We start from the raw sequence: 23883 nt of genomic DNA, 5'->3' as shown, positions 1-23883 counted from the left end.
AGCAGTCATCTAACACCATTATCACAGCTGTTTCTCATGTTCCTGTAGTCGTTCGTCTATTGTTTCTCAGCAGCGGCAAACATAAGCTATGTCATACCGTGGCCTGATGTGAATTGGTCTGTGGTGAGTGTGTCAATCAGAACGGTCGTCCAATCACCAGCTGCTGATTTTTTTGAAGGTCCCACCTCTGAAAACAAATCCAAACAGCTGCTACCCAGATGGACTAGTGAAATATTTCAATGGCGGGTAGATGAAACTGTCCGTCTGGTGTTTCAGGTTACTGGCCGCCACCTGTGCATGATGAAGGTTCATCTCCTGTGCTCTCTGGAGAGCACAGGAGATGAACCTCCCTTTTCATCCGCCAGTGGCTCGGTTGAAGGACCACTGCCACTGAATGACATCCGAACTGTTTTCAGGGCGTTTACAATCAATGTGAGCCCAGACAGGTGTAACAGCCTGAGTGTCACGGCGGAGGGCGGGCGCAACATTGAACACTAGGCGTGGGCAATATGGGCTCAAAATTATATCACCATATTTTAAGGAAATTTGAGATAACGATATTTATGAGGATATGGGGGAAAAACAAACAACTTTTTTTTTTATTAGTGGTTGCAACATTTTTATTGAAGCCACTTTTCCAATCATTTACTACCACTACACAAGCTTGAAATGTAAACACAGTAAGTAGGTCAGATCAAGAGGAAATCTGACGTTTTGAAGAAGGAAAACATCATAAATCTCTACGACACAACACAATCTTTCTATAAGGGCACCAACAGAAAGGAAAAGGCATGGACTGAAGGAGCTGAAGTTTAGGGAGAGCCCGGACATGCTAATATTTACCATGAAGTACGTTGTCATAGGTGGGATTCCTGCAGGAACATGTGGTTGGATCTCTGAAGGTCAAACGTGAGGATTAAATAGGTCGCTGTAAACCTAACGGCTCTGCTAAGACATAAATCCAGTTTTTTGAGATCTTTATTTTTACATACTGAGATAACATCGCACATCAAACAAACAGTTAGTCAGAGTCTGTTTATCCACACTTAGTATCTCTTTGGTGTGTAAATGCTTCTCTCCCTATACGCCCAGCATTGTGGCAGACATATACCTCCCAGCCTTTTGGAGAGCCGAGTCTTCAAATTGATTTGTGGCGGAAAGATGAAGAGATTTGGGGACGAGTCACGCGCGCTGTTGAGCACATGCTGCGATGTGTGCTCAGTGTGATGAGCGGGGGGAGAGCTGCGAAAGGACTTTCTGAATTTATTCACAACTAAAACAAACCTCAGAGTGCCCTGTGATTTAAGTTACTGCATGCTAAGCTTAGCTAAGCTAACGTCTCCTGGCTCCAGGTTAAAAACACAAAAAGAAGCAGCGTGTTCGTCAAGGATGTAAAAACAGGAAAAGGAAACCAAACGCTGAAGTAAGAAACATTTCTGAAGATGTACTTTTTTAATTTTAAACACCTGCCTCAGGAAAAAATCCATGTAAACAAAACAAAGTTTATTCAGAAGAGGAGAACATATTCAGATGAAGCGAGGCAGCTCCATCGTATCCTCTGTCTGCACACAGCCCGTGTTTTTTTAATGAAACTCAGCAAAACCAGGACCTTGCTGGTCAGAATGTGCTGAAATAATAGTATATATTAAAAAAAAAGGTTGGCCCGTGGTTTTGCTTGCAGACGGTGTTGCTTGCTCCTTTGGAAACCATCAATATTCATTTGTGTGACTCAGTGATAAAAAGCTGTTCAAGGTTTCCCCCAACAGGTGATTCCTCCGCTCGGCTGAATGTGAATGTGGCTGGAGCAGCAGCGGTGGTGGCTGTGCTTTTTACACCTTCAGTGCTCTCCTTAAAAACTGCACAAGAACTTCCTCTTATGGCCATTTAGACGAGTTAGTCCTTTAAACTCCGGATAAAAACTGGAAGCAGGCTAGAAAATGGCTCTACAGTTACAGAGCAACCGGTGAGGTGGGAACCAGTGTGAGTGGGAGAGCAGGCGACCTGGAAATGATGATTTTCATTCAGTGTTTTGTTTCTACATGTTTTGAGTTGGAGTGATCACACCGACACTTTGACCAGTGAATAAAAAAAACTGATGTTCATGAATCAACAACACCATGAGAGCAGCGTCCTGATGCTACGTTAGGTTTTACTTCACTTAAGTTGTGCCCAATTATAATCTAAAGAGGGAGTCTGAAACCTTTGCTTTCATAGGAGCCATTTAGCTTCAGCTCAACTGGATTAAAGTCATTCAGGAGCCACAAAATCTACTTTATCTTCACAATAAAGACATAAGAAATCTAGTAAATAATAATCTAAATATGATTTTTGTGTGTATTTAAAATTGCATGTGATGTTTTAGTTTTTTATTTAAAAAAAAATTATAGTGGATATTTTAAAAAATCAAAAAATTGGAATGTCATAAATTTCATAAACTCAAAAAAATATATAAAATTTTCAATTAGTTGAAAATATTTCAAAAATTAAATTTTCTAAAATTTGCAAGATTTAAAAAAGATCCATTTTACAAAGTATGCCAAAATACCCCAAAACTACCCATATTTTGAATTTTCAAAAATTTGCCAAAATAAATAAAAAAATGTAATTTTAAAAATTCTCTTAATTTCAAAGAAATTGAAAAATTTTGCAGTTAAAAAAAATGGAATTTAAATATTAACAGAAATTTTAAAAAATGAAATTTCCCAAATGTCGAAAAATATTTGAAAAAAATAACTTAAAACCATCAAAAATATTATAATATAATACTGTTATATAATATTTTTTTCTATATTTGCTTAAATTTAAAAAACTGAAATCCAAAAAACTGCAAAAATCTTAAAAAAATTGAAAGCTTTATTGACAGATTTAATGTGTATTTTGTTCAACTTATTGCACAGGACAAATGTGATAATGCATGATTTTATTTAGTGTCAATCTCTCTAATTATAAATTAGAGAAAATTTTTGAAATCAAATTTTCAAACATTTTTAACAGTTTTGAAACTAAAAAAAAGCAAAAATTTTAAAGCTATAGATGTGATGCATATTTAGTTCAAAAAAATGTTAAATCATGATTTTTTTCTTATGTCTTTAATCATCAATTCCCTCTGAAAAAAAAATCAAAATCTTTATTTCAATAATATTTTTTCAAAGCTACAAGGAGCCACTGCAAAGGAGTCAAAGAGCAGCAGGTTGAAGACCGTTGGTTTAACGGAAACACGGGCAACTGGCAATTTTACTTTATCCAAACTAGAGAAATATCGCTTTAATCTTCAGAAAAAGGTGTCATGGAAACGCAGCCATTGTCCCTCAGAAAAGGCGCTTAATCCTGAGTTTTCTGTTGTTGCACGTGAACAGTATTTCTCATCATGAGCTCATCATCCTCTGAGTGTGTTTGTGGTGTGAATGCAGTGATAATGTTTGAGTGGCTGTAACTGTTTATCTCGCAGGTCTGAGTGTGGCTGACGGTTTCCAGTCTTCTTCTTTTGTATTCTCTGAAACGTGTTGACTGTGTCTGAGTTCCTGCGCCTGTCGACCCGGCTCTCCCTGTGCTCGCTGATAATACAGTATTTACTGGCAGACTGGGATCCTGCAGACCTTGGCCAGAGTTGTTTACCGCCTGCATCACCACATCTCCTGTTTTTTTTCTTGTCAGATCGCACGTGACTTTAATCCCAACTGGATGAGCGCGGTGGAAATCCTGGATGACGACAACTTCCTCGGGGCAGAGAACGCCTTCAATCTGTTTGTGTGCCAGAAGGACAGGTGAGGGGAACGTGACGCCTCGTTGTCTTCTCCCTCATTGTCTCCACTCCTGGACAAATGTCAAAAAGTTTCTGACTCACCTGATATTATCCTCTCAAAGCGCCGTGATGTCGTTACTCAGAGTCTCAGGACACTTTCCAGAGCAGCATCATTGATACAAATGTGCGCTAACAGCATTGTCCTTGCATCTGTTGTGGAAATTATGAGTCATCTCACCACAGAGCTTTTAGCCGCCCAGCTCTCGCTCCCGTTTTAGTCATTTTCTATTAGACAAGTGTTGATTTCATGGAAAAGGAAGAAAGATGTGGTCTGAAAGCCAGTGTGTTGCATTAACGCCAGCACTTATTATCCTCCTAATACATCAGGTGGGTCCACTCGGTGCTTTTGACCTTTATTTTTGTATCACATCTCTCTTCCTGCTGCGCCCTCATCTCTTCCTCTCCCGTCTTTCCATTACCTCTCTGACCTTTTCTAATTCTCCTGCTCCCTCTGCCTCTCCTGTTTGTCTTTTGCTTAATCGATTACTCTCAGCCCAAACATTTCAAACTTCTCCTCTTCTGTTTTTTAAGTCTCTCCGTTTGCTCCTGTACGACCCCTCTTTATCCCACACGATTCGTCCCCCAACGTTTTTAATCTGTCTCCTCCTTCCTTCCATTTCTCTCCCACCGCGCTTCCCGCGGTCAGTGCGGCCACCACGGACGAGGAGCGGCAGCACCTGCAGGAGGTGGGGGTCTTCCACCTGGGGGAGTTTGTGAACGTCTTCTGTCACGGCTCGCTGGTGCTGCAGAATCTGGGGGAGAGCTCCACACCCACCCAGGGCTCGGTGCTCTTCGGCACAGTCAACGGCATGATTGGTAGGCGCACGCACAATTTACCGCTCGCTCAAGCATCAGCACGCACACAAACACTGCTGAAGGTAAAACGGCTGCTGTGATTCTCATCAGTTTATCAGCCGACACAAAAACAAGATCTACGGGAGCCTGCAGTGTTCAAACAGCTTCTTAAAGGACTATTGCAGGTTTTTTAATTATCTCATTGTCTGTGTTGCAGAGAATAACACACAAAGGGCTTTACATTTCATTTTGCTAAGCTTCACTGAAAACTTAAAACTGAGGAAACAGCTGCTCAGTTCAGGTCTGAAGTGGAGAAAATCCCTCCTGCAGCAGATTTTATGACTCGTTTTTAAATTCTGTGCTCAAAGTTTTCAGTCTGTGAGGAAAACAAAGAGTCAGAGAGGAGCTCCACATGAATGTGACGTTATTTATGACGTCTAGGCTTCTCAATTAAAGGCTCTGAGAGGACTCTATAATTGATCTTTAAATAGTCTCACTTTAATATGAATTCGCCTGCTCGTACTCTATGATTCAGAATTAGATTATCAGCAACAAAAATTGGTTATTCCCAGATTCAATTTCTCAGTTTCTGTGGTCAGGTCAGACTTTCCTGAGAGCATGAATCAGTTTAGGGCCCGTAGACCAAAAGACCCTTTGACAAAACCTTTCTGGGTGACAAAGTTTAGCACTGAGGAGCAAAAATCAAACCTTTGTCTTGAAGTAAAGGATTTCTTGGATTTGTTTTGTAGTAATGTTGGACACTGGAGCTGAACTGACACAAGGAAAAAACAACAGAGGAGCAGGAGAGAGCTAAACAGGAGAGTGATAGAGCACAAGCTAAAGGCTCAAACACAAACTAAAGGCATTAACACAAGCTAAAGGCAAAAAACACAAACCAGTTCCTAAAACATAAGCTAAAACATGGGCTAATTGCTAAAACACAGTCTAGAGGCTAGAACACAGGTTACAAAGCTAAAAATTGGGCTAACAGCTAAAACACAGTCTAGAGGCTGAAAATCAAACTTGAGGCTTCAATATGAGCTAAAGGCTGTACACTAGCTAATAGCCAAAACATAAGCCAAAGCTTAAACATGGGATAAAAGCTGAAACATGAGCCAATGGCAAAAGCACGAGCCAAATTATGGGGTAATAGCCAAAAAACTGTCCAAAGGCTAGAACCTGGGGTGAATGCTAAAACATGAGCTACAATATGGGCTAACAGCTAATACACAAGCTTAAGACTAAAAATCAAGCTTAAGGCTGAAACACAAGCTAATAGCTGAAACAGAAGCTAAAGATTAAAGCATTGGATAAAAGCTAAAACATGAGCCAATGGCATAAACACAAGCTAAAATATGGGCTAATGGCTAAAACACAGTGCAAAAGCTAGAACCTAGGGTAAAGGCTAAAACATGTGCTTAATTATTGGCTAACGGCTAAAATACCAGCTAAAGACTAAAAAGCAAGCTAAAGGCTCAAACACAAGCTAATAGCCAAAACAGAAGCTAAAGGCTAAAACATGGGATAAAAGCTAAAACATGGGCCAATGGCGAAAACACGGGCTAAAATATGGCCTAACAGCGCTAACACTATCCAACGGCTAGAGCCTTGGGTAAAAGCTAAAACATGAGCTGAAATATGGGCTAACAGCGAAATCACTAGATAAAGACTAAAAAAAAACTAAAGGCTAAATCATGGGATACTGGCTAAAACACAGTCCAAAGGTTAAACACAAACTTAAGGCTAAAAAACGAGCTAAAACATGGGCCTTATGGCTAAAACACAGGTTAATAGCTCAAAAAAACAAGCAAAAGGCTAAAGAAACAAGCTAAAGGCTTAAACCCAGGCTAAAGTGTTTGTGCTAATGTTGTCTCCAACCCACAGTCAGCAGTTATTCTGCAGTGGTCTGTTCAAACTTGAGAGTCTATCAATAAAATGAAGAGCCAGGTTACGTTAGCTCTGCTTGGTGAGGTTGGAGTTGGTAGATGAGCTCAGAGCTAAGAAAGCTAAGGAAAGCTAACAGAGCGGTGGGGAAAGCTCAGGATGATCCTTACGATCAGTTTAGCCCAGCTCTACAGACAGTTGTGTATTTCCTGGGTGATGTATCCCAGTACCCCCAGCTCAGAGGTCTGCCTCCAGCTGGATTTGGTGAAGATGAAGAGACTGCAGTTTGTGGAGCTCTGAGTATTTCTTTCTAACGGAGCTGTTTCTGTTTCTGTGGATTATCTCTGAACATCTGTTTAAACAGTTTTATTTATTCAGTCCAAAGTTAAAATGAGAGCAGTAATCCCTCTGAGTGAACCTAACTGACTTGTCTTTATTTACTGAGCCTCTGATTTCTACCTTAAAAGTTGACTTCTCTTCAGTAAATGAAGTAAACAAACAGAACAATGTGTTTTCAAACACTGCCTGAGACAGATTTCCTCCAGTTTTCTAATGTGAGACTGTATCAGCGCGCTGAGACAGCTCTCATGTCTGCTTTTCCCAATAATCAGCTGCTCGCAGCACAGCACACCAATTAGGGAGCACACAAACTTCTGTCGGAGCCATTTATTCTCAACTAATGTTTCCATTTGAGGGGGCGAGAAGAAAAGGAGGAGAAATCATAGTTTTACACCTCATTACTCAGATTTAAACTGCTAACTTTGAGCCTGGCAGTAATGATGGCAAAGATGAAAAGTACAGAGAGCTCATCATTTGGACACAGCAGTAATTTACACCAAGCGCCAACACACAGCAAGTTATTTCACCTCCACACCTTCTGTGATACTCGGCGTCTCGGAGGAAAGTTTAAGAGGAAATAAGACGTCTGTTTCTCCTGTAAAAGCTTCAAACTTCACCAGAAACCATGACAGGTTTCAGCATAATGAAGAAAAAATAGCTCCATCAGTCCAGCAGCTTCTCAAAACAGCAAATTAGATGTTTCTGGGAAAAAGTCCACATGATTATTTTATCCAGAGAGCAGCGAGCGGGTAAACTCCTTCTAAAAACATGTTTTGGCCTGCAGTTATAAACCCAGCCTGTGAGCTGGGCTGGTTATTAGACAGAGAGGGATAAGAGCAGAAGGTGAAGAAAGCGACTTCTCAGGAAATGTCAGCTGCTTCATCCAAACTCAAAGCCTTTTATTTTATATTTTTGATGCTTTTGTTTGGAGAACAGAGCAGGTAGAGCAGGAAACCGCAGAAACTGGAACTTGAAGCAGGGAGTCTGAGCCAGCAGCCACGGCCTCGGCACATTAGGCTGCGAGTTAACCAGGCAAAACCAGTGGCTGCTGAGAGCCCTTTCACTGGTCCCCTGCCTGTTAAAGCTGTTATTTTTTGTTTCTGTGTGCAGGTATTTTTCATATTTCACTATGCAGCAGAAAAACTACCTGTATCATGATCAGGGGTCTGCAAACTTTACTTTCAAAAGAGCAATTTTTTCTCAGCTCACCTGGATTAAAGTCTTTCAGGAGCCACAAAATCTACTTTATCTTCACAATAAAGACTTTAGAGTGTATAAAATTCAACGCATACTCAATATCTAGTGAATAATTATTTGCATGAGAAGTTTTTTGAATTTGTGCATGTGATGTCTTAGTTTTTTATTTTAAAAACATTTGCAAAGAAAAAAAAAAAAATGTTACAAATGTGCAAAAATTTAGAAAATATTTTTTTTATAAAAAATAGCAAAAAAAAAACCAAAAATCTTAAAACATTTGCACAAATTCTGAAATTTCAACAATTATGCAAAACTTTCAAAAAAACATTTTCATTGTTTTTTAATTAGTGTTAATGTCTTTAATCATTATCTGTAAGAAAAAAAATATTTTAACAATATTTATGTAATTGTCCATGTGATTAAAAAAGATCAAAAAGATTTTAAAAAGAAAAATAAAATTTTACAAAAAAATGTAAAAAATTTGAAAAAATATATTTTTTAGAAGTCTTAAAAAATTGCACAAATTCGGAAATTTTTACAATCATGCAACTGTTATAAAAATTAAAGTTTTCAACAATTATGCAAAATTTTTGTATAAAAAAAAAATAAAAATAAAAAGATATTTAAAATTGCAAAAAAATTCAAAAACTGGAAATTTCCAAAAAATTTGGAAAAAAAAATAAAACTTGAAAATTTTGCTAACAGGTGTTTGGAAAGGTAGTGGGCTGTTGATTTAAGAAAAATAAAAACTTTTATTTCAATAATATTTTTTTAAATCTACAAGGAGCCACTGCAAAAGAGTCAAAGAGCCACAGGTTGAACACCCTTGATCATAATAGTGCTGTTTTAAAAGTAATGCAAACAATTAGGATTGATTTGTGAGTGGGTAAGTTAAATAAGTTGGTTGAAATGGATATCTTTGAGGTTTCTTCGTTTTATTGCAAGCTAGCAAAGACAGACTGAGCAGAATTCATGGTGTTGATGATTTTTTTATTATTCGCTTCCTCTGTAGAGATCATTTGACTTTCAGTAAAATCCATTTACAGTCAAGGCCAAAAGTTTGAGACTGGCACAAACTTTGTTTTTCACAAAGTTTTCTGCCTCAGGCCTCATGGCGGCAACTTGTTTTAATCAGAAAACTGAGTCATTCTCTAAACTTTCAGCCTCAACTGTGTCTCATTCTCACTTTAATGTTTCAGATAAAACTCTGGGAGAAGCAGAATGACCTGTCCTGACACTTGTTCAGAATAGGGATTAAAACCAGGCATGTAAAACCAAACAGAACATTAATTCAGCTGCATCACATGCCTGTAAAAAGCAGCACAAACTCAACTCTGTCCAGTTTTATTGCAGTTACATAGAAATTTTGGAAAACTTCATTTAAAAACTTAAAAACTTTAGCAATTTATTTTTGCAAGTTTTCATTTAACTTTATAAAACATGCTGCTGAGCCTGGGAGCTGTTTAATAAACAAATGTTTGAATGTATTTAAATGCAGTTAAGTGTTGGAGTTTGTATTGTTCAAAATTTTTACGCTAATATTTTCATTTGAACTGCAAATTAATATCGGTTATCGGCCCCAAAAAATCCATTTCAGTCTATCTGTACTTCAAATTGTTATAAACCGAAATCTAAGCAAGTGTTTATGTCTTAATTTTAATAAAAACTGGCTCAGCAGACTGAATATGAGCCACATTGATTTAAAAAGCCCAGAAAAAAGTTTTTTTTTAAGAAATTGTGACAAAAAAATGTTCCTTTGTTGCTCGCAATAAGTACAACGACACAAATCTGCCATTAGGGAGGGAAAAATTAGCTAATTTCCTTTAATGTGTTGAAACGTTTTTATTTCAAGTACATTTTTTATCTCACCCCTTTGGCAGATTGTTTTTTCTCTACATTTTTGTCATCTAATATCTCCTAATGAGACATTTTTCTGGACTTATTACGAGAACGTGGATCATCATCTGCCTGGATTTCATTTTTCATAGCATAGTTTTCTTGCAACTTTCTTTGCAAATGAGGAGAGGTAAAATACGTAAAATGCTCGGTGTTAAAGGTCACTCTGTCCTTCCTCTTCTTTGTGTCTTATTAATAAATTAAAACTGGACAGAAAAGAAACATTTGATGGAAGCACCTCACTTCACTTTGTTTCTTTTATGGTTGAAACAGCGCGTGTTGGTCAGCTGATTAAAAGCTCAAAGGAAGAGCAAACACTGAAGGAGGACGATTGGAGAAAAGAAAAACAAAAACAACAGGGGCAGAATGATGAGAGGAACAAACAAAGACAAAAAAAAATCAATTTCTTTTGTTTATTGACTGAGACCTGATGTGATGCTGATGATTGGTTGGAGGATTGCTGCCTCACGCTCTCTGAGACGTCCTGAGATTATCAGAAGTTACACAGCGTGCACAAGTTTCATCTTTTCCCTTTTAAAACAGACGAATAAACAAATTAACAGCAGCACTCGTAGCTTTTTATTGGTTTTTAGTTTTGTGTTTATTACATAATGAGCTTTATTATTATTAAAAGTTAGATTTTACTTTTTAAAACCAGCTTAGCTTTTGAAAAATATATTTGTGTATTAACCAAAATGTTTTAAATCTGTCTCTGTCCTTAACAATATATGAAAATGAATAAACAAAACTATCAAAGATGCTTAAAATTGAAAGATTAAACAACAAACATGTTAATTTCTAGCAGATAATGATCATAAAGAGACCTTTTTGTGGGAAAATGAGTCGTTTTGCTGCCTTGAGCGTCTCCTGAATCCTCGCCGTCTGCTCCACGAGCTCAGATCCAGGAAAAACAAAGTCTGCTTTAAAACCACTTTGTTCACAGGTTAGCCTCTCTCTGTGTTTTTTTCTCCGTCACATTCAGCGCAGATTATTTCCCCCGAGCTTCACAGTAATGCTCTGGCTGTCACAGAAGTGGCATTTGGAGCATTTGGAGCATGGCAGAGCACGTGTGACTCCAAAGATTTATGCAGAAATGACTCAAAGAATTCCTTTAAAGCTGGATCTGAATTATTGAAGTGTTTAAATCACACTGCTTTGCTCCGTACGTAGTGCCGTTGCAGGAGGAGAGCTGCAGTCACTCTAATGATCTCTTAGTTTATTTATAATAAAGCTTTTAATGCTCTCCTGCTGGCTGTAGATGGAGCTGGAGGTATTATGTCTTTGTTTTAGCTTTCTGCTGAGGGTGATAGCTCATAAAGTCCAACCATTCTGTTCGCCTCGTGTCCTCGCTCCCTCCCAGTCTTTTTTCCTCCTGTGATTAAACGGCTCCAGAGTACGAACAGATCATTTCTCACCAGGTTTATTCACTGCAGTCTGACGTGTTACCGTAACGATAACATCCACTTCACCTCCTATATGTTTAATACCTCCCCAGTTCTTACATCATTTCCTTTAAGTCTTTGCTTCAGGTATTATATAAATCTAGATAAACGGTCTTCAACCTGCAGCTCTTTGTCTCCTCTGCAGTGGCTCCTTGTAGCTTTAGCAAAATATCATTGAAATAAATATTTGTTATTTTTCTTACAGAGGGTATTGATGAGTAAAGACACTGACACTAAATAAAATCATACGTTAACATTTTGTTGATCCGTTTTTCTTTGACATTATTTCAAAAATAAAAAAATAAATAAATAAAATTTATGGAGGATTTCACTAAATCTTTTTCAATTTTCTGTGATTTTTTGCAAATTATTCTAATTTCATTTTTTTTTAATTTTGCAAACTTTTATTTTTTTAACATTTTTTTTAATTTTGCAAATTTTTATATTTACAGTTTTTTTTACTTTTTTGGAAATTTTGCAAATTTTTGTAATCTTTGCACATTTTTTAAAACTCAATTAAAGGAATATTTTCCAAATACTCGAAAAATTTGCTACCTATAGGTTTTATAAAGTTTATGAAAATTTAGATATTACAAATTTTTCTCTCTTTTTTTTGTAATATTTTTTTTTTTAATTTGTTGGCTCAAAATATGATATTAGTGTGGATCAAGGGTTTTCAACCTATGGATCTTCAGCCTTATGCGGCTCTTTGACTCCTTTGCAGTGGCTCCTTTTAGCTTTAAAGAAAATATATTTTTAAAAAAATGTATTTTTTTCTTACATAGGGTATGGTTATTAAAGACATTTAAGAAATAAAAAGAAATTATAAATATTTTGTTAAAATAAAAATGCGTTTAATCTTGCTTTAAAATTTTTGCAATTTTTTTAAAATTTCAAAATTGTTTTAATTGTTTAAAAAAATTAATTTCAAAATTTCAGGGCAAATTTTTTAAATTTCTATTTTTTTATTTCAATTTTGATAAATTTTGAAATTTCATAACTTCTAAATCTTTTACAATTTTTTGAATAATTAAACAGTTTTTGAATTATTTGCAAATTTAGTAAACATCTTTTTTAAATATTTGCAGATTTTTTATTTTATTTTTTTTTATTTATTATTTTGTTTTTTTCAAAAAATTGTATTGATTTTTGAACTTCTTAAAGTTTTGCAATTTTTGGCAAATTTTTGAAATTATAACTTTTTTTTAAATGTTTGTTGCAGATATATTTAAATAAAAAAAATGACATCACATTCATCTCATTTCATTAATTCAAAAAGGTTTTTTTATATACTTTTAGATTTTAAGAATGTAAACATTTTTATCCATTTTATCATCTTAAATGTAAAGATTTAGATTTTTTGGCTCTGAGTGACTTTAATCCAGCTGAGCTCAGACTAGCCGGCTGTTATTAAAGTAAAGATCGCAGACCCCTGGTACAGATAGACGTGGATGTGATCTGCAGCGTGACTGGTCGACAGCCAGAAAACCATCTTGAGGGTTTTATTCTGCTTTGAGGTCTATTTTGGATCCGGTTCAAACCCTCTTTCTTTATTAATGCTAATGAGGAATAAAAGGTATCAACCATCTGCCAGAGAGAGATGCTAATGTGTGTTGACTGTTACACTTTCAAAGACAAGCTTGTTTGTGCCTTTGATTGATGTGTGTGTTCTGTGTGTGTGTGTGTGTGTGTTTCAGGCCTGGTGACGTCCCTGTCCGAGGGCTGGTACAGCCTCCTCCTGGACCTGCAGAACCGCCTCAACAAGGTCATCAAGAGTGTGGGCAAGATCGAGCACAGCTTATATCCTTTTTTCTTATTCTGAGGCGTGTAACCATCTGTCCCGGAGCGAGACGAGCCGCGCTGACAGCTGTGGTCGTCCTGTGGGCAGTGAGCCCAGAGGGTGACAGAGCCATTACAGAGACTTTAAACGGCTCTGCAGGTGTTACAGAGACGTATGGACGCCTGATGTGGCCACTTCCTCTTATAATGTGCAGGTATGACTGATACGTGGAAACTGTCACAGAGCTTAACCTGAATTAACGATCCTCATTAGCCTATTTTACACATGATCTCCTGAAATTAGTGCTTTAACTTCAGGACGCTCTGGATCATAAGTTTCAGGAATGGATTTTCATTCACACACGCCTCCCTCCCAGCCGAGCATCAGGGTCACACACATCCTCGTAACTGTAAATCCTTCAGACGTGATCACGCTCTGACTCCGTGCAGACCTTTGATTAGGTGCTGGCAGGGATCTGTCTGCCAGGAGTCAGCCTGAACTGGTTGTTGTCACTTTGAGTCAGCCTGGAGGACGTTATTAAACACTGTGAGCTGCCGGTTTGTGTAAAATCAACTGTAATGTAAGGAAACTGTCCATGAGGAGGAGTTGTCCAGAGATTAGCTGCACTTTCAGGGTGTTTCTGTCCTGATACAGAGTTAAACTTTAGCTGAAGCTCATACACCACCAGCAGAGGTCACAGAGGTCACAGATTGGTTAAAAGCCAACAGCTGATTGGTTGGAGAGTTTGTATCTGTGCTGCAGTGAGGACGACTGAACCTGGGCCCTGCTGGCAGCATCAGAAACTCCTCTTGTAAAGGATGCTGGGAGTCCTGAGCAGTGACCTTTGACCTGTAGATAACTCCAGCTTTATACGGGTGCTGAAGGTCGTGAGGAGAAGCAGCGGGGATCCTACACTGCCTGATAGTTTTATAAAAACAGACTCCATGAAAACAGAATAAGTAGGAGAGGACGGGAGGGGACAACTCCTCTGGACTCAGTGAGCAGCACTTCAGTTTGAGCCACATTGGCTTAGACCAGGGGTCTTCAACCTGTGGCTTTTTGAATCCTTGTAGCTTTAAAAAATATTATTAAAATAAAGATATTTTTTTTAAGAGGGATTGAGTAAACAAGACAGTAAAAATCATGCATTAACATTTTGTTGAAGTAAATATGCATCACATCTGTCAGTAAAGCCACTGCTCTGGATTATTTTCGTTTTTACTTTCCAATTGTTTTAATGACAGAACATTTAAAAATTTTGGAAATATTTGAAAATCCAAATTTCTTTTTTTTTAAACAAATAAAATTACAAATAATCTTTAAAATTTTTAAATTTTTGAATTTTTTTTTAATTTCAAACTTTTGACAAATTTCTTTTTTATTTAAAAAAAAAATCACCAAGAGTCTGGAAAACTTTTAAATTTCAAATTTTTTGCAATTTTTGAAATTTAAAGCTGTTGGCAAATTTTAATTTTGTTTACAAAATTTTTTTTAAAAAGTCCTTTAACTTTTAATTTTTTTATTTTATTGCATTTTGTGAAATTTCAAATTTAAAAAAAAAAAATGTTTTTTTTACAAATAAAAATCCAAATAGTCTTGAAAACTTTAAGATTTTGAAATTTTTCCAATTTTTGAAATTAAAATTTTTAAACAAATTTCTTTTTTTTTTTACAAAGAAAATTACAAAAAGTCTTGAAAACTTTTAAATTTCAAGATTTTGTTTGCAATTTTTGAAATTTTAACCTTTTTACAAATTTATTTATTTTTTTAAACCTTGCGATTTTTTATTTATTTTCTTTTTGGGGGGAAAATTTGGGGGGATTCAATATTTTTAAATTTTTGGAAAAATAGTTAAGACATTGAATTTACAATTGCATACATTTAAATGCCTTATTTAGATAATTCACTAATTTTTGACTATTTATAGATATTTATACACTTTTTTTGTCTTTATTGTGTAGATTAAGTTGATGTTGTGGCTCCTAAAGGACTGTAATCCAGGGGAGCTGAGGAAAAATGGCTTCTATGAAAGTAAAGGTCTCAGACCCCTGGTCTAGAAGTTTCTCTTGGATCTGCTGCGTGTCATTGAGTTAACTCTAGCTCAGTAAGGTGTCTTCCTGTCTCTTCAGTAATCTGAACAGAGCTTTGGGGTTTTTAACCACAGCAGGGAGTCTGACTGCTGCAGTGTTGGTATAGAAACTCAGAGAAAGATGTTGAGTGACAGTTTTTTTCTTCTGGAGAGATAAACTTGAAGAGGAGAAGCTTTGAGCTGACTCTGATTCAGAGGTGATGATTTCATTTTGAGATGTTTTCTATCAGAAAGCAACATCTCTTCTTGATTGGCTTCAGTTTACGCTCTCACTCTCTGCAGCTTCACTGATACCTGCTCTGGCTCCTGATTGGCTGACACCAGCAGCTTCCTGTTTTTATGAGCAGCGCTGCTTTTATTAGACTTCCTACACATCAAACTCAATATGTGTTGCCTTATCCGGAGATAAAATATGTGATGTTGGAGCTAAAGTGCCATCCTCAGGCGGAGCGGCAGCCTTGAATTGATTTTCCTTGACTCCTCGGCACCTGGAGGTCCTTCCACACCGAGCGGAAGACAGAGCAGGCCACGGGATTCATCGACGGGGATCTGATCGAGAGCTTCCTGGATCTGGGCCGGGCTAAGATGCAGGAGGTGGTCAGCACTCTGCAGGTAAGAGCTTATCTCCATCTACAGCCGCGCTCGGAGAAAGTGAGTGTTGAAAGAGAGGAAATGTGAGTCTGTGAATCTTTTATGCCTCCCCGCCAGCAGAAGCCGTGGCCTGAGGCGTTATGTTTTCAGCCGTTTGTCCGTCTATCCATCTGTCCACGCCACTCTGCTGACGAGGTGGGCTCAGGAACGCCTTTAGGGCAGAGCGGCTCAAACGTCCCCTCGTGGACCTCAGGATGAATTAAGTCTGTTAACCTGTGAAAGGTCAGGAGCGCTGGGACTTTAAAATGTGGTTTGGACAAAGCTGAAAATGTTTTCTGAAACTTCTCAAACCGGTTTAACGGGAGTAAATAAAAGAGTCCAAACAACAGACCCAGCAGTCAGGTTTTATCAGCTCAGAGCTTTATATGATCAGATTATCATTAAAAACATCATCATCCTTCAACCCCTCATCCAGAGACCAGGAAATATAACAAAGTTAAAAAGACGTCTGATAAAAACTGGAGGTGATGAAGTGGAGAAAAACTCTCATTACGTCTTAATGAGGAAACAGGAGAAAGGAAATGAAACGTCTTCACTCAGGACGGATAAATAACACCAATAACAATATAAAGAAATACACAGATTGATCCAGAGGAGGAGGAGGAGAAACAGATATTAAACAGGAAAAGATACCCTACCAAAATAAAAGAGGATATGATTTATAAATACTGAAAGATTATCTACTAAAGAAAAAGAAAAAAATTACAAACGTAGGTAAAATATAAAGCACAACATGAGTATCTACCAAAATAAAAGCATGTAAGATAATAAACACATGGAATCATCTACCAAATAAGAGTGGAAAAGATTATATTTACTAAATATGATTTAAATATTATTAAAATAAAAATTAAAAGATGACAACATATTAATCAGGAAACATTTTTTCACCAAAGTAAGAGCCTCAGATAAACTCACATGATTATTTACCAAAATAAAAGACAAAAATGAAGAGGAGGCTATAAACAACACAAGTATCTACCAAAATAAAAGAAGACATGATTGTATAACTTAAATGACAATTTATCAAAAAAAAACACAGGCTAAGATTATTAAACACTTAACATTTATTCTCCAAAATAAGAGCCTCAGATAAAAAAAAAACTTGAGATTTTCTGGCAAAATAAAAGCATGTAAAATAATAAACACAAAAATTTACCAACCAAAATAAAAATGGACGATATTTTTATAAGTATATACTGAATAATACATTGTTCAAAATTAATATAAAAATAAAAGCATGTGAGATAATGAACACTTTTCATTTAATCTCCAAAACAAGAGCCTCAGATAAAACACACAAAAATAATCTTCCAAAATAAAAGCATGTAAGATTATAAACACATAAAATTACTTACCAAAATAAAAGAGGACAGAATTATATCTATACCATACCAGCTTTATTTATAGAGTACTTTTAAAAACAACCACAGCTGAAGACAAAGTGCTGTACAGGTAGATCGAATGAAATGATAAAAACAGATAAGTAAAAACAGACAAATAAAAGAAAAACATTTTAAAAACAATAAAAGCAAAGAAAAAGCAGGTAAAAGGGAATAAAAGAAAATAAAAGAGAATAAGACCAGGCAAAGAAACTAAGTCTCGCTGGAGTTATATTATACTAAATAATATTTTGTTTTTGAAAATAAAATAAAAGTAAAAGCATGTAAGATAATAAACACATATTTATTGACCAATATAAAAGAAAATAAAAAAATATATAAGTATCTAGCAAAATAAAAAAGGAAAACATACAATTAATTTTTGTTTATTGAAATAAAAGCATGTAAGATAATTTACACGTAACATTTATCTTCCAAAATAAAAGCATGTAAGATAAAAAAAAACACTTAAAATCACCTACCAAAATAAAAGAGGAAAGAATGATATATATACTTAATATTTTTAAAAGATAAAATAAAAATAAAAGCATGTAAGATGATAACGAACTTATATTTATCCACAAATATAAAATTAAATAAATAAAAAAAATAATAATAAAAAAGGATAGGACTAAACCACAACATGAGTATCTACCAAAATAAAAAAAAAGGATAAGATAATATACACTTATTAGTTATTTATTAAAATAAGAAAGAATAAAATAATTAACACGTAACAATTTCTTCCAAAATAAAAGCATTTAGGATAATTTACACCAACCTGAAATTCACCAAAATTAAGACTAAGGTAATAAAAATTAAGGATAATTTACCAAAATATATTAGGATAAGATTATGACACACTTTAAGTCAAATCAACAACTAACAAACTAACCGAAGATGCTTGTTGGAGCCTGAAACGTAACAACAACCCAAAATGAATGAAAAAAAAGAAAAGTAAAAAAATGAATAAAACCTGAAATTATTCAACTGTTTTTCCAAATTATATAAATTCTTGTTACATTTTTGGTCAGGTGTTACATTTTGTTGTTTTTTAATTTTTCAAAAGTTACATTACAAGCTCAGCACTTTTGTTTTATTATCAACCAGTTATTCTGTTTCAGGGTTTATTTCTTTTTTTGTTTTTTTTTACATTTTGGGTCATTGTTACATTTCTGGCTCTAACAAAGCTGCAACAGAAAAAAAAAACAAAATTAATTAAAAAAAGAAATAAAAAGACAACCTAACAAACCTTATGATGAACTGACTGAGTAATTAAATATTACGTTTATTTAAAAAGGACCAAAGCTCCAGACGAAGGGATTTTTGTCCTTTTTTTGCTCTGAAAGCTTCAGATTTCCTCATTGTTTTGCTTTAAGGACGCGTTGTGAATGAAAGAGGGTTTGTGTGAGCAGAGTAATCCTCCGTCCGGGCCACGGCTCCTTTGTTATTCTGCTGGAAACTCTGACGGATGTAAACTCCAACGTGAACGCTTGGCTGGGCCCTGAAAGTGTGAGGCGATCATTCTGGGTTTATCCCGCCATCATGAAAGGAGTAATGCAGCGCCGCGAGCACGCTGAACGGCGCCGCGCTCAAAGGGAGATTAAGCTCTGAGGCGTTAAGCGGGCTCAACAGCTCCGTGCTGGCACAGCTTGTGTTGACCTGTAATTGACACAAATATTAAAGTTGGTTTAATAACAGTTTGTTTATTAGAGGCCGGCCCTGTGCTCGTTCAGCGAGCTCGTCCTGCTCCTCCTGAAACATCTGCTGAAGACGCAGACGCTCACGCTCTGCTGTCACCTGAGCTCTGGCTCCCTGCGCCGCTGAACTCTGGGAGACCCCACAGACGGTTTTATGAGCCGCTCTCTGCTGCTGGAGACGGGCTGGGGATTCGCTTCGTGGCAGAGCAGGTGGCAGAGTCACTCCTGGCAGATAAATAAACCAGCAGAGTCTGCCGTGGCTCTTTTTAAAATCACACCTTCAGCTCATAAACAAAATACTGTTCCCACGTTCCCTTTCACTCCGAGATGATAAAGACGATCCAACGTACGGCGCTGACTCCCTCTGCCAGGACGCCTTTCTCTGAATCAGTGCTTTAAATCTGAAACTCTCTCAGCATCAGTTACTCACTCGTACTCCTCTGAAACAATCATCCTAAATCTGATCCAGAGTCATTTTTTAACTGTCTGCACGTCTTTCTGTGTCAGAATCATAAAATCTAAATCTACGCTCAGATCATTGATGGTTTCCTTCGTCTGAAAGCGTCACAGTGAGAAAATGTCCTGGAGCTGAACGTGAGGAACATCTGATGCCGTTTGTCCCAGAATGATTCAGTTAACCCAAGGGTCTTCAACCTGCGGCTCTGGAGCCTCATGTGGCTCTTTGACTCCTTTGCAGTGGCTCCTTGTTGCTTTAAAAAAATATTACTGATAGAGATTTTTTTTTAAATTATTTTTCTTACAGAGGGTATTAATGATAACGACACAGACACTAAACAAAATCACAGTTTAACATTTTGTTGTACTAAATATGTATCACCTCTTGCAAATCAGCTTTTACATTTTATTTTTTTTATTTCAAATTTTTTACATTTTTACATATTTAGAAAAAGGGGGGGTGTTGCAAATTTTTGAAGTTTTTATTTAAATCCCATTTTTTTTATTTTGCAATTTTTAGAATTTTTTTCACAATCTTTTTGAAAATTTAGCAAAATTTTGAAATTGTTAAAATTGCTTTAATTAAATCTATTAAATAATTTAATTGTTTATTTAGGTTCGGCAAATTTTTTGATATTTCAAAATTTTAGCATGTTTTTTGCACACATTTCATTTTTTTTTTTCAATTTTTTACATTTTTACAAATTTAGAAAAAAAGGGGGATTTTGCAATTTTTTGAAGTTTTTGTTTAAATCCCATTTTTTTACTTATTTTGCAATTTTTCATTCACACATCAGGAACAGATTTTATAGGATAAACTTGAAGTTCCATTGTCTCTTATTTCTTAAATAAATAAATAAATAATAATACAGGTCGCTGACAGCATCACCTGAATCTCCACCACCTGAGAATGGCTGCTCCTCATTAAAGGAGAAAACAAAAGTGAAACTTAAGGAGAAAGCGATTCAGCTGTTAACGCTCACTGTACAGGACAAATAAGGCTAACTAGTTATAGTTATATAAAATTGAGCTCAGAGTCAAAAGATAACGCCCAGATTTTAACCTGATTGGATGGGTTTAAAGACAATTTTTGCAATTTTGATACTGAATTCTCTCCCTGAGCCTTAGGATCCATAACTAAAACCTCTGTCTTGTCCTGGTTGAGCTGTAAAAGTTCTCAGTCATCCAGGATTTAAAATCTAAAATACATTTAAAAAGGCACAAAAAACACACTGAAACTGAAAAGAGCAACGTCTCAGCTTTTACAAATCATAAGAATTGTTCAAATTGTGTAACACGTTTAGGAATAACCGACCTTCAAAGACACTTCTGGATTTTTTTTTTCTAGTGGATTAACTTACAAGATAACAGAAAGATGTGTCCTGTAGGGATGGGAGAAAAAATCAAAAATTGATTGTTTTTGTGTGACAATATCAAAATTATGAGTCTTTCTCAAAAAGTTAGACGTGCACCGATTGATCGATCGGTCGCTGAATTGATCGGTGCTGATTTCCTTAATTTTGGGGGATCAGTGATGGGTGATTGGGTGATTAAGTTAAAACATAAAGATTTTATTGTTTCAGGTGTTGTTCAATGATTTTCAATGAAATAAGATTGGAACATTAAAGGTGTATGCTGTCAGTTATATATATATAAAAAAAAAAAAAATGGTATCGGCAGGTCAGGGTTTTTAAAGATTAGTGATTGGCCAGAAAATTGGTATCGGTGCACCTCTACAAATATATATATTTTTTTAATTCAAATTCTCATTCTTCATTTCAGTTTTTGTTTATAAACTGGATTGGAAAATGTTACCACTTTTGTCCAGCAGAGGGCGAGATGTTTCTCTTTGACTCATGTAATGTGCATTTTTTATGGGGAAATGTGGCTCCTGATACAATCTGTAGACATTATCATCATTTAACTTTTTTTTTTACATGGTCTGGTGTTAATTAAGAAACTAAAAATTATAAATATCGAAGAACCCCAATCTAAAAATCGTAACAGAATTGAATCGTAAGAATAGCGGATCATCCTTGCCCTATTTTCCTGATACGATATCAGTGATGAAATGACTCGTATAGCATCCTTGTATCACCCCCCCCCCCCCCCCCCCCCCCCCCCCCCCCCAAAAAAGGGACAAAATGCAAATTAAAAAAAATGAAATGAAAATCTATTAAAAAAATTAATTAAAAAACTCAAAAAACTAAGTTACAAGGTAAAAAAAAGCAGCAACATGTCTATCATACCACAGGCCTCACACATGTGTTTACATATCAGATACACACATACACTTATCCACTTACTCATATACACACAACACATCTGGTGTTAAAGGGTTAACGTAACGTTAAGATAGAGAAAGAAGCTGAATTTCATCTTTCAGAAACCTTGATCTGACAGAACTCGTCTGAAACTGTGGATTGATTTTCAGAAAGAACAGATCAAACATTTATTTTCTTGGAGCTCGGTCGAAAAACTTTGATTTAATCCTTAAAAAAACACCACAGAACAAGACGAATCATCTGAATTGTAAGAGACACTCATTGGATTTTTTTTTTTTTAAGGCGACTGCTTTAATTATGATGTAGAAGAAGAAAAATGAAAAACTGAACAGACAGATGCTCCAAAAACAATCCAACCTCCAACAATGGAGGACATGAAAACCACTTTCTGACTCCTTCACCCTCCCTCCCTCCGTCTGTTTGTTTGTCCGCGTCATGTGACCCGCCCAGCCTCACTGTTTGCTCACCTTCACTTACAGATCGATGACGGCAGCGGCATGAAGCGTGAAGCCACCGTGGACGAGGTCATTAAGATCGTGGAGGAGCTGACGAGGATCCACTAACCTCCACCGCCACCCGGACCCCCGCCGACTTTCCAGGAAGGTCCCGTGACGCCACGCGGAGCGGCCGCTTCCTGCTCACAGATGTGTAAATAGTTATATATGAGCGGCGTGTGCATGTTCGTTCTGCAGACTCCAGCGGCGCGTGAGGCCCTGGAGGGGCCGCGTGCGTAGCTTCCTGTTCGGACAGCAGAACGACCAAAGCGGAGACGTTGGTCTGTGTGTGTGAATTTGTGTGTGTGTGTGTGTGACTGCGTGTGTGTGGGAAACTGTGACTTTAAATAGGAACCCAGAGACCCTTCCCCAAACATCTCTGGGCCGTCTGTGAGCGATGATCGCAGGATAACGACGAGCCAATCCTTCACCGCCGCCAGTCCCAGCTCGTGATTCACCCTTTTCGAGTTTATTATCAAAGTCTGGAAGAAAACACGCTGTACGGAAACGAAATGAGGAAAGCATAGATTTATAGCTATTTTGTCTTGGTGATGTTTTCTTTGTTTCTTCTAATAAACTTTGCTTTTAGTACTGTTGATGCTCGTCTCTGTCTCTTTCACACAGACCAGGAGGGGCTAATTAGCAAATAATTAAAAAAATCCTACACCAGCTGCTAACCACCAGCATGTTCGCTCACTCTGACAACTCTCATTGTGAGCCGTTTGGGAGCGTTTAGCTCACAGCTCCACTGAGCCCGAGTAAAACGACACTGAGCTGTGAACAGGACTCCCAGTCCTCACGGCCTCACCCTGACCCTTTAGTTTGTTTTTTTACGCTGCAGCTGAAGAGTTGTCACCAGACGGCTCTCTGGTTTGATCAAGGACAAATACCAGGCAGAAAAACATGAAACATGGACGGACACAGGAGACGACTCAAGGCTCCAAACCAGGGTCATCAACCTGCAGCTCTTTGACTCCTTCACAGCGGCTCCTTGAAGCTTTACAAAAATATTATTGAAATAAAGATTTTTTATTTTTCTGTGACACTAAATAAAATCCTGTGTTAACATTTAGTTGAACTAAATCTTCATCCCATCTGTCAATAAAGCCTGCCACCGCTCTACTTCACCTCCTACAACATCAACAGCCCACCAACTTTCCATGCACCTGTGGCTAACCTCAAGTTTTACAGCCCTGGGAAGATAACTACATCTACAAAAAGACTAATCTGGAAGGAAATACTGATTTTAATTCTGTGTGGATGGATTCATTTAGCTGACAACGTGACAGATTAATAAATATGATTGATATGTGGTGAGACTTTAGCAAACAACAAAAAAAACGATGAGTGGATTGATATTAAGTGTTTCAGTGCTTGTGAAACACTTAATATCAAAAAATGAAGTATTCTTTAAATTATTTTTTTAAAAATTACATTTTTTTTATTTTTGAGAAATCTAAAAAAAAAAAAAAATGATTTTAATTTAAACATTTATATTTTTAAGCTTTTGCAATTTTCTAAAATTAAGGGTTTTGACATTTTGCAAATGTCTTAAAAATTTCGAAATTGTTGAAAAAATGTTTTTTGCAAAAAAAATAAAACAAAATTGGCAACTTTTTATAATTTCAATAAATGGATTTCTTTTTCTTTAATTACAAGTATTTTTGCAACAATTTTTCATATTTTTTTTC

General features: G+C 36.5%; 1 protein-coding gene across 1 annotated transcript in view; it reads left to right on the top strand.

Annotated features, from left to right (window-relative positions):
• Positions 1–22788, top strand: part of ddb1 (damage-specific DNA binding protein 1) — a 94886-nt gene extending 72098 nt beyond the window's left edge. The window contains exons 23-27 of the mRNA XM_074667033.1: positions 3655–3764; positions 4449–4618; positions 13053–13155; positions 15713–15836; positions 22178–22788. Of these exons, the coding sequence (XP_074523134.1) occupies positions 3655–3764; positions 4449–4618; positions 13053–13155; positions 15713–15836; positions 22178–22261 (591 nt within the window). The 3' untranslated portion in view covers positions 22262–22788. The remainder of the gene's footprint in view (positions 1–3654; positions 3765–4448; positions 4619–13052; positions 13156–15712; positions 15837–22177) is intronic.
• Positions 22789–23883: the final 1095 nt, after the last annotated feature.

Source organism: Halichoeres trimaculatus, unplaced genomic scaffold (assembly GCF_033239565.1).
Source record: "Halichoeres trimaculatus isolate MK-OKI-2021-1 unplaced genomic scaffold, fHalTri1.1 fHalTri1_scaffold_3, whole genome shotgun sequence".
NCBI classification, from domain to species: domain Eukaryota; kingdom Metazoa; phylum Chordata; class Actinopteri; order Labriformes; family Labridae; genus Halichoeres; species Halichoeres trimaculatus.
Note: the sequence above shows the minus strand (reverse complement) of the source record. Positions and strands in the feature narration are given on the sequence as shown.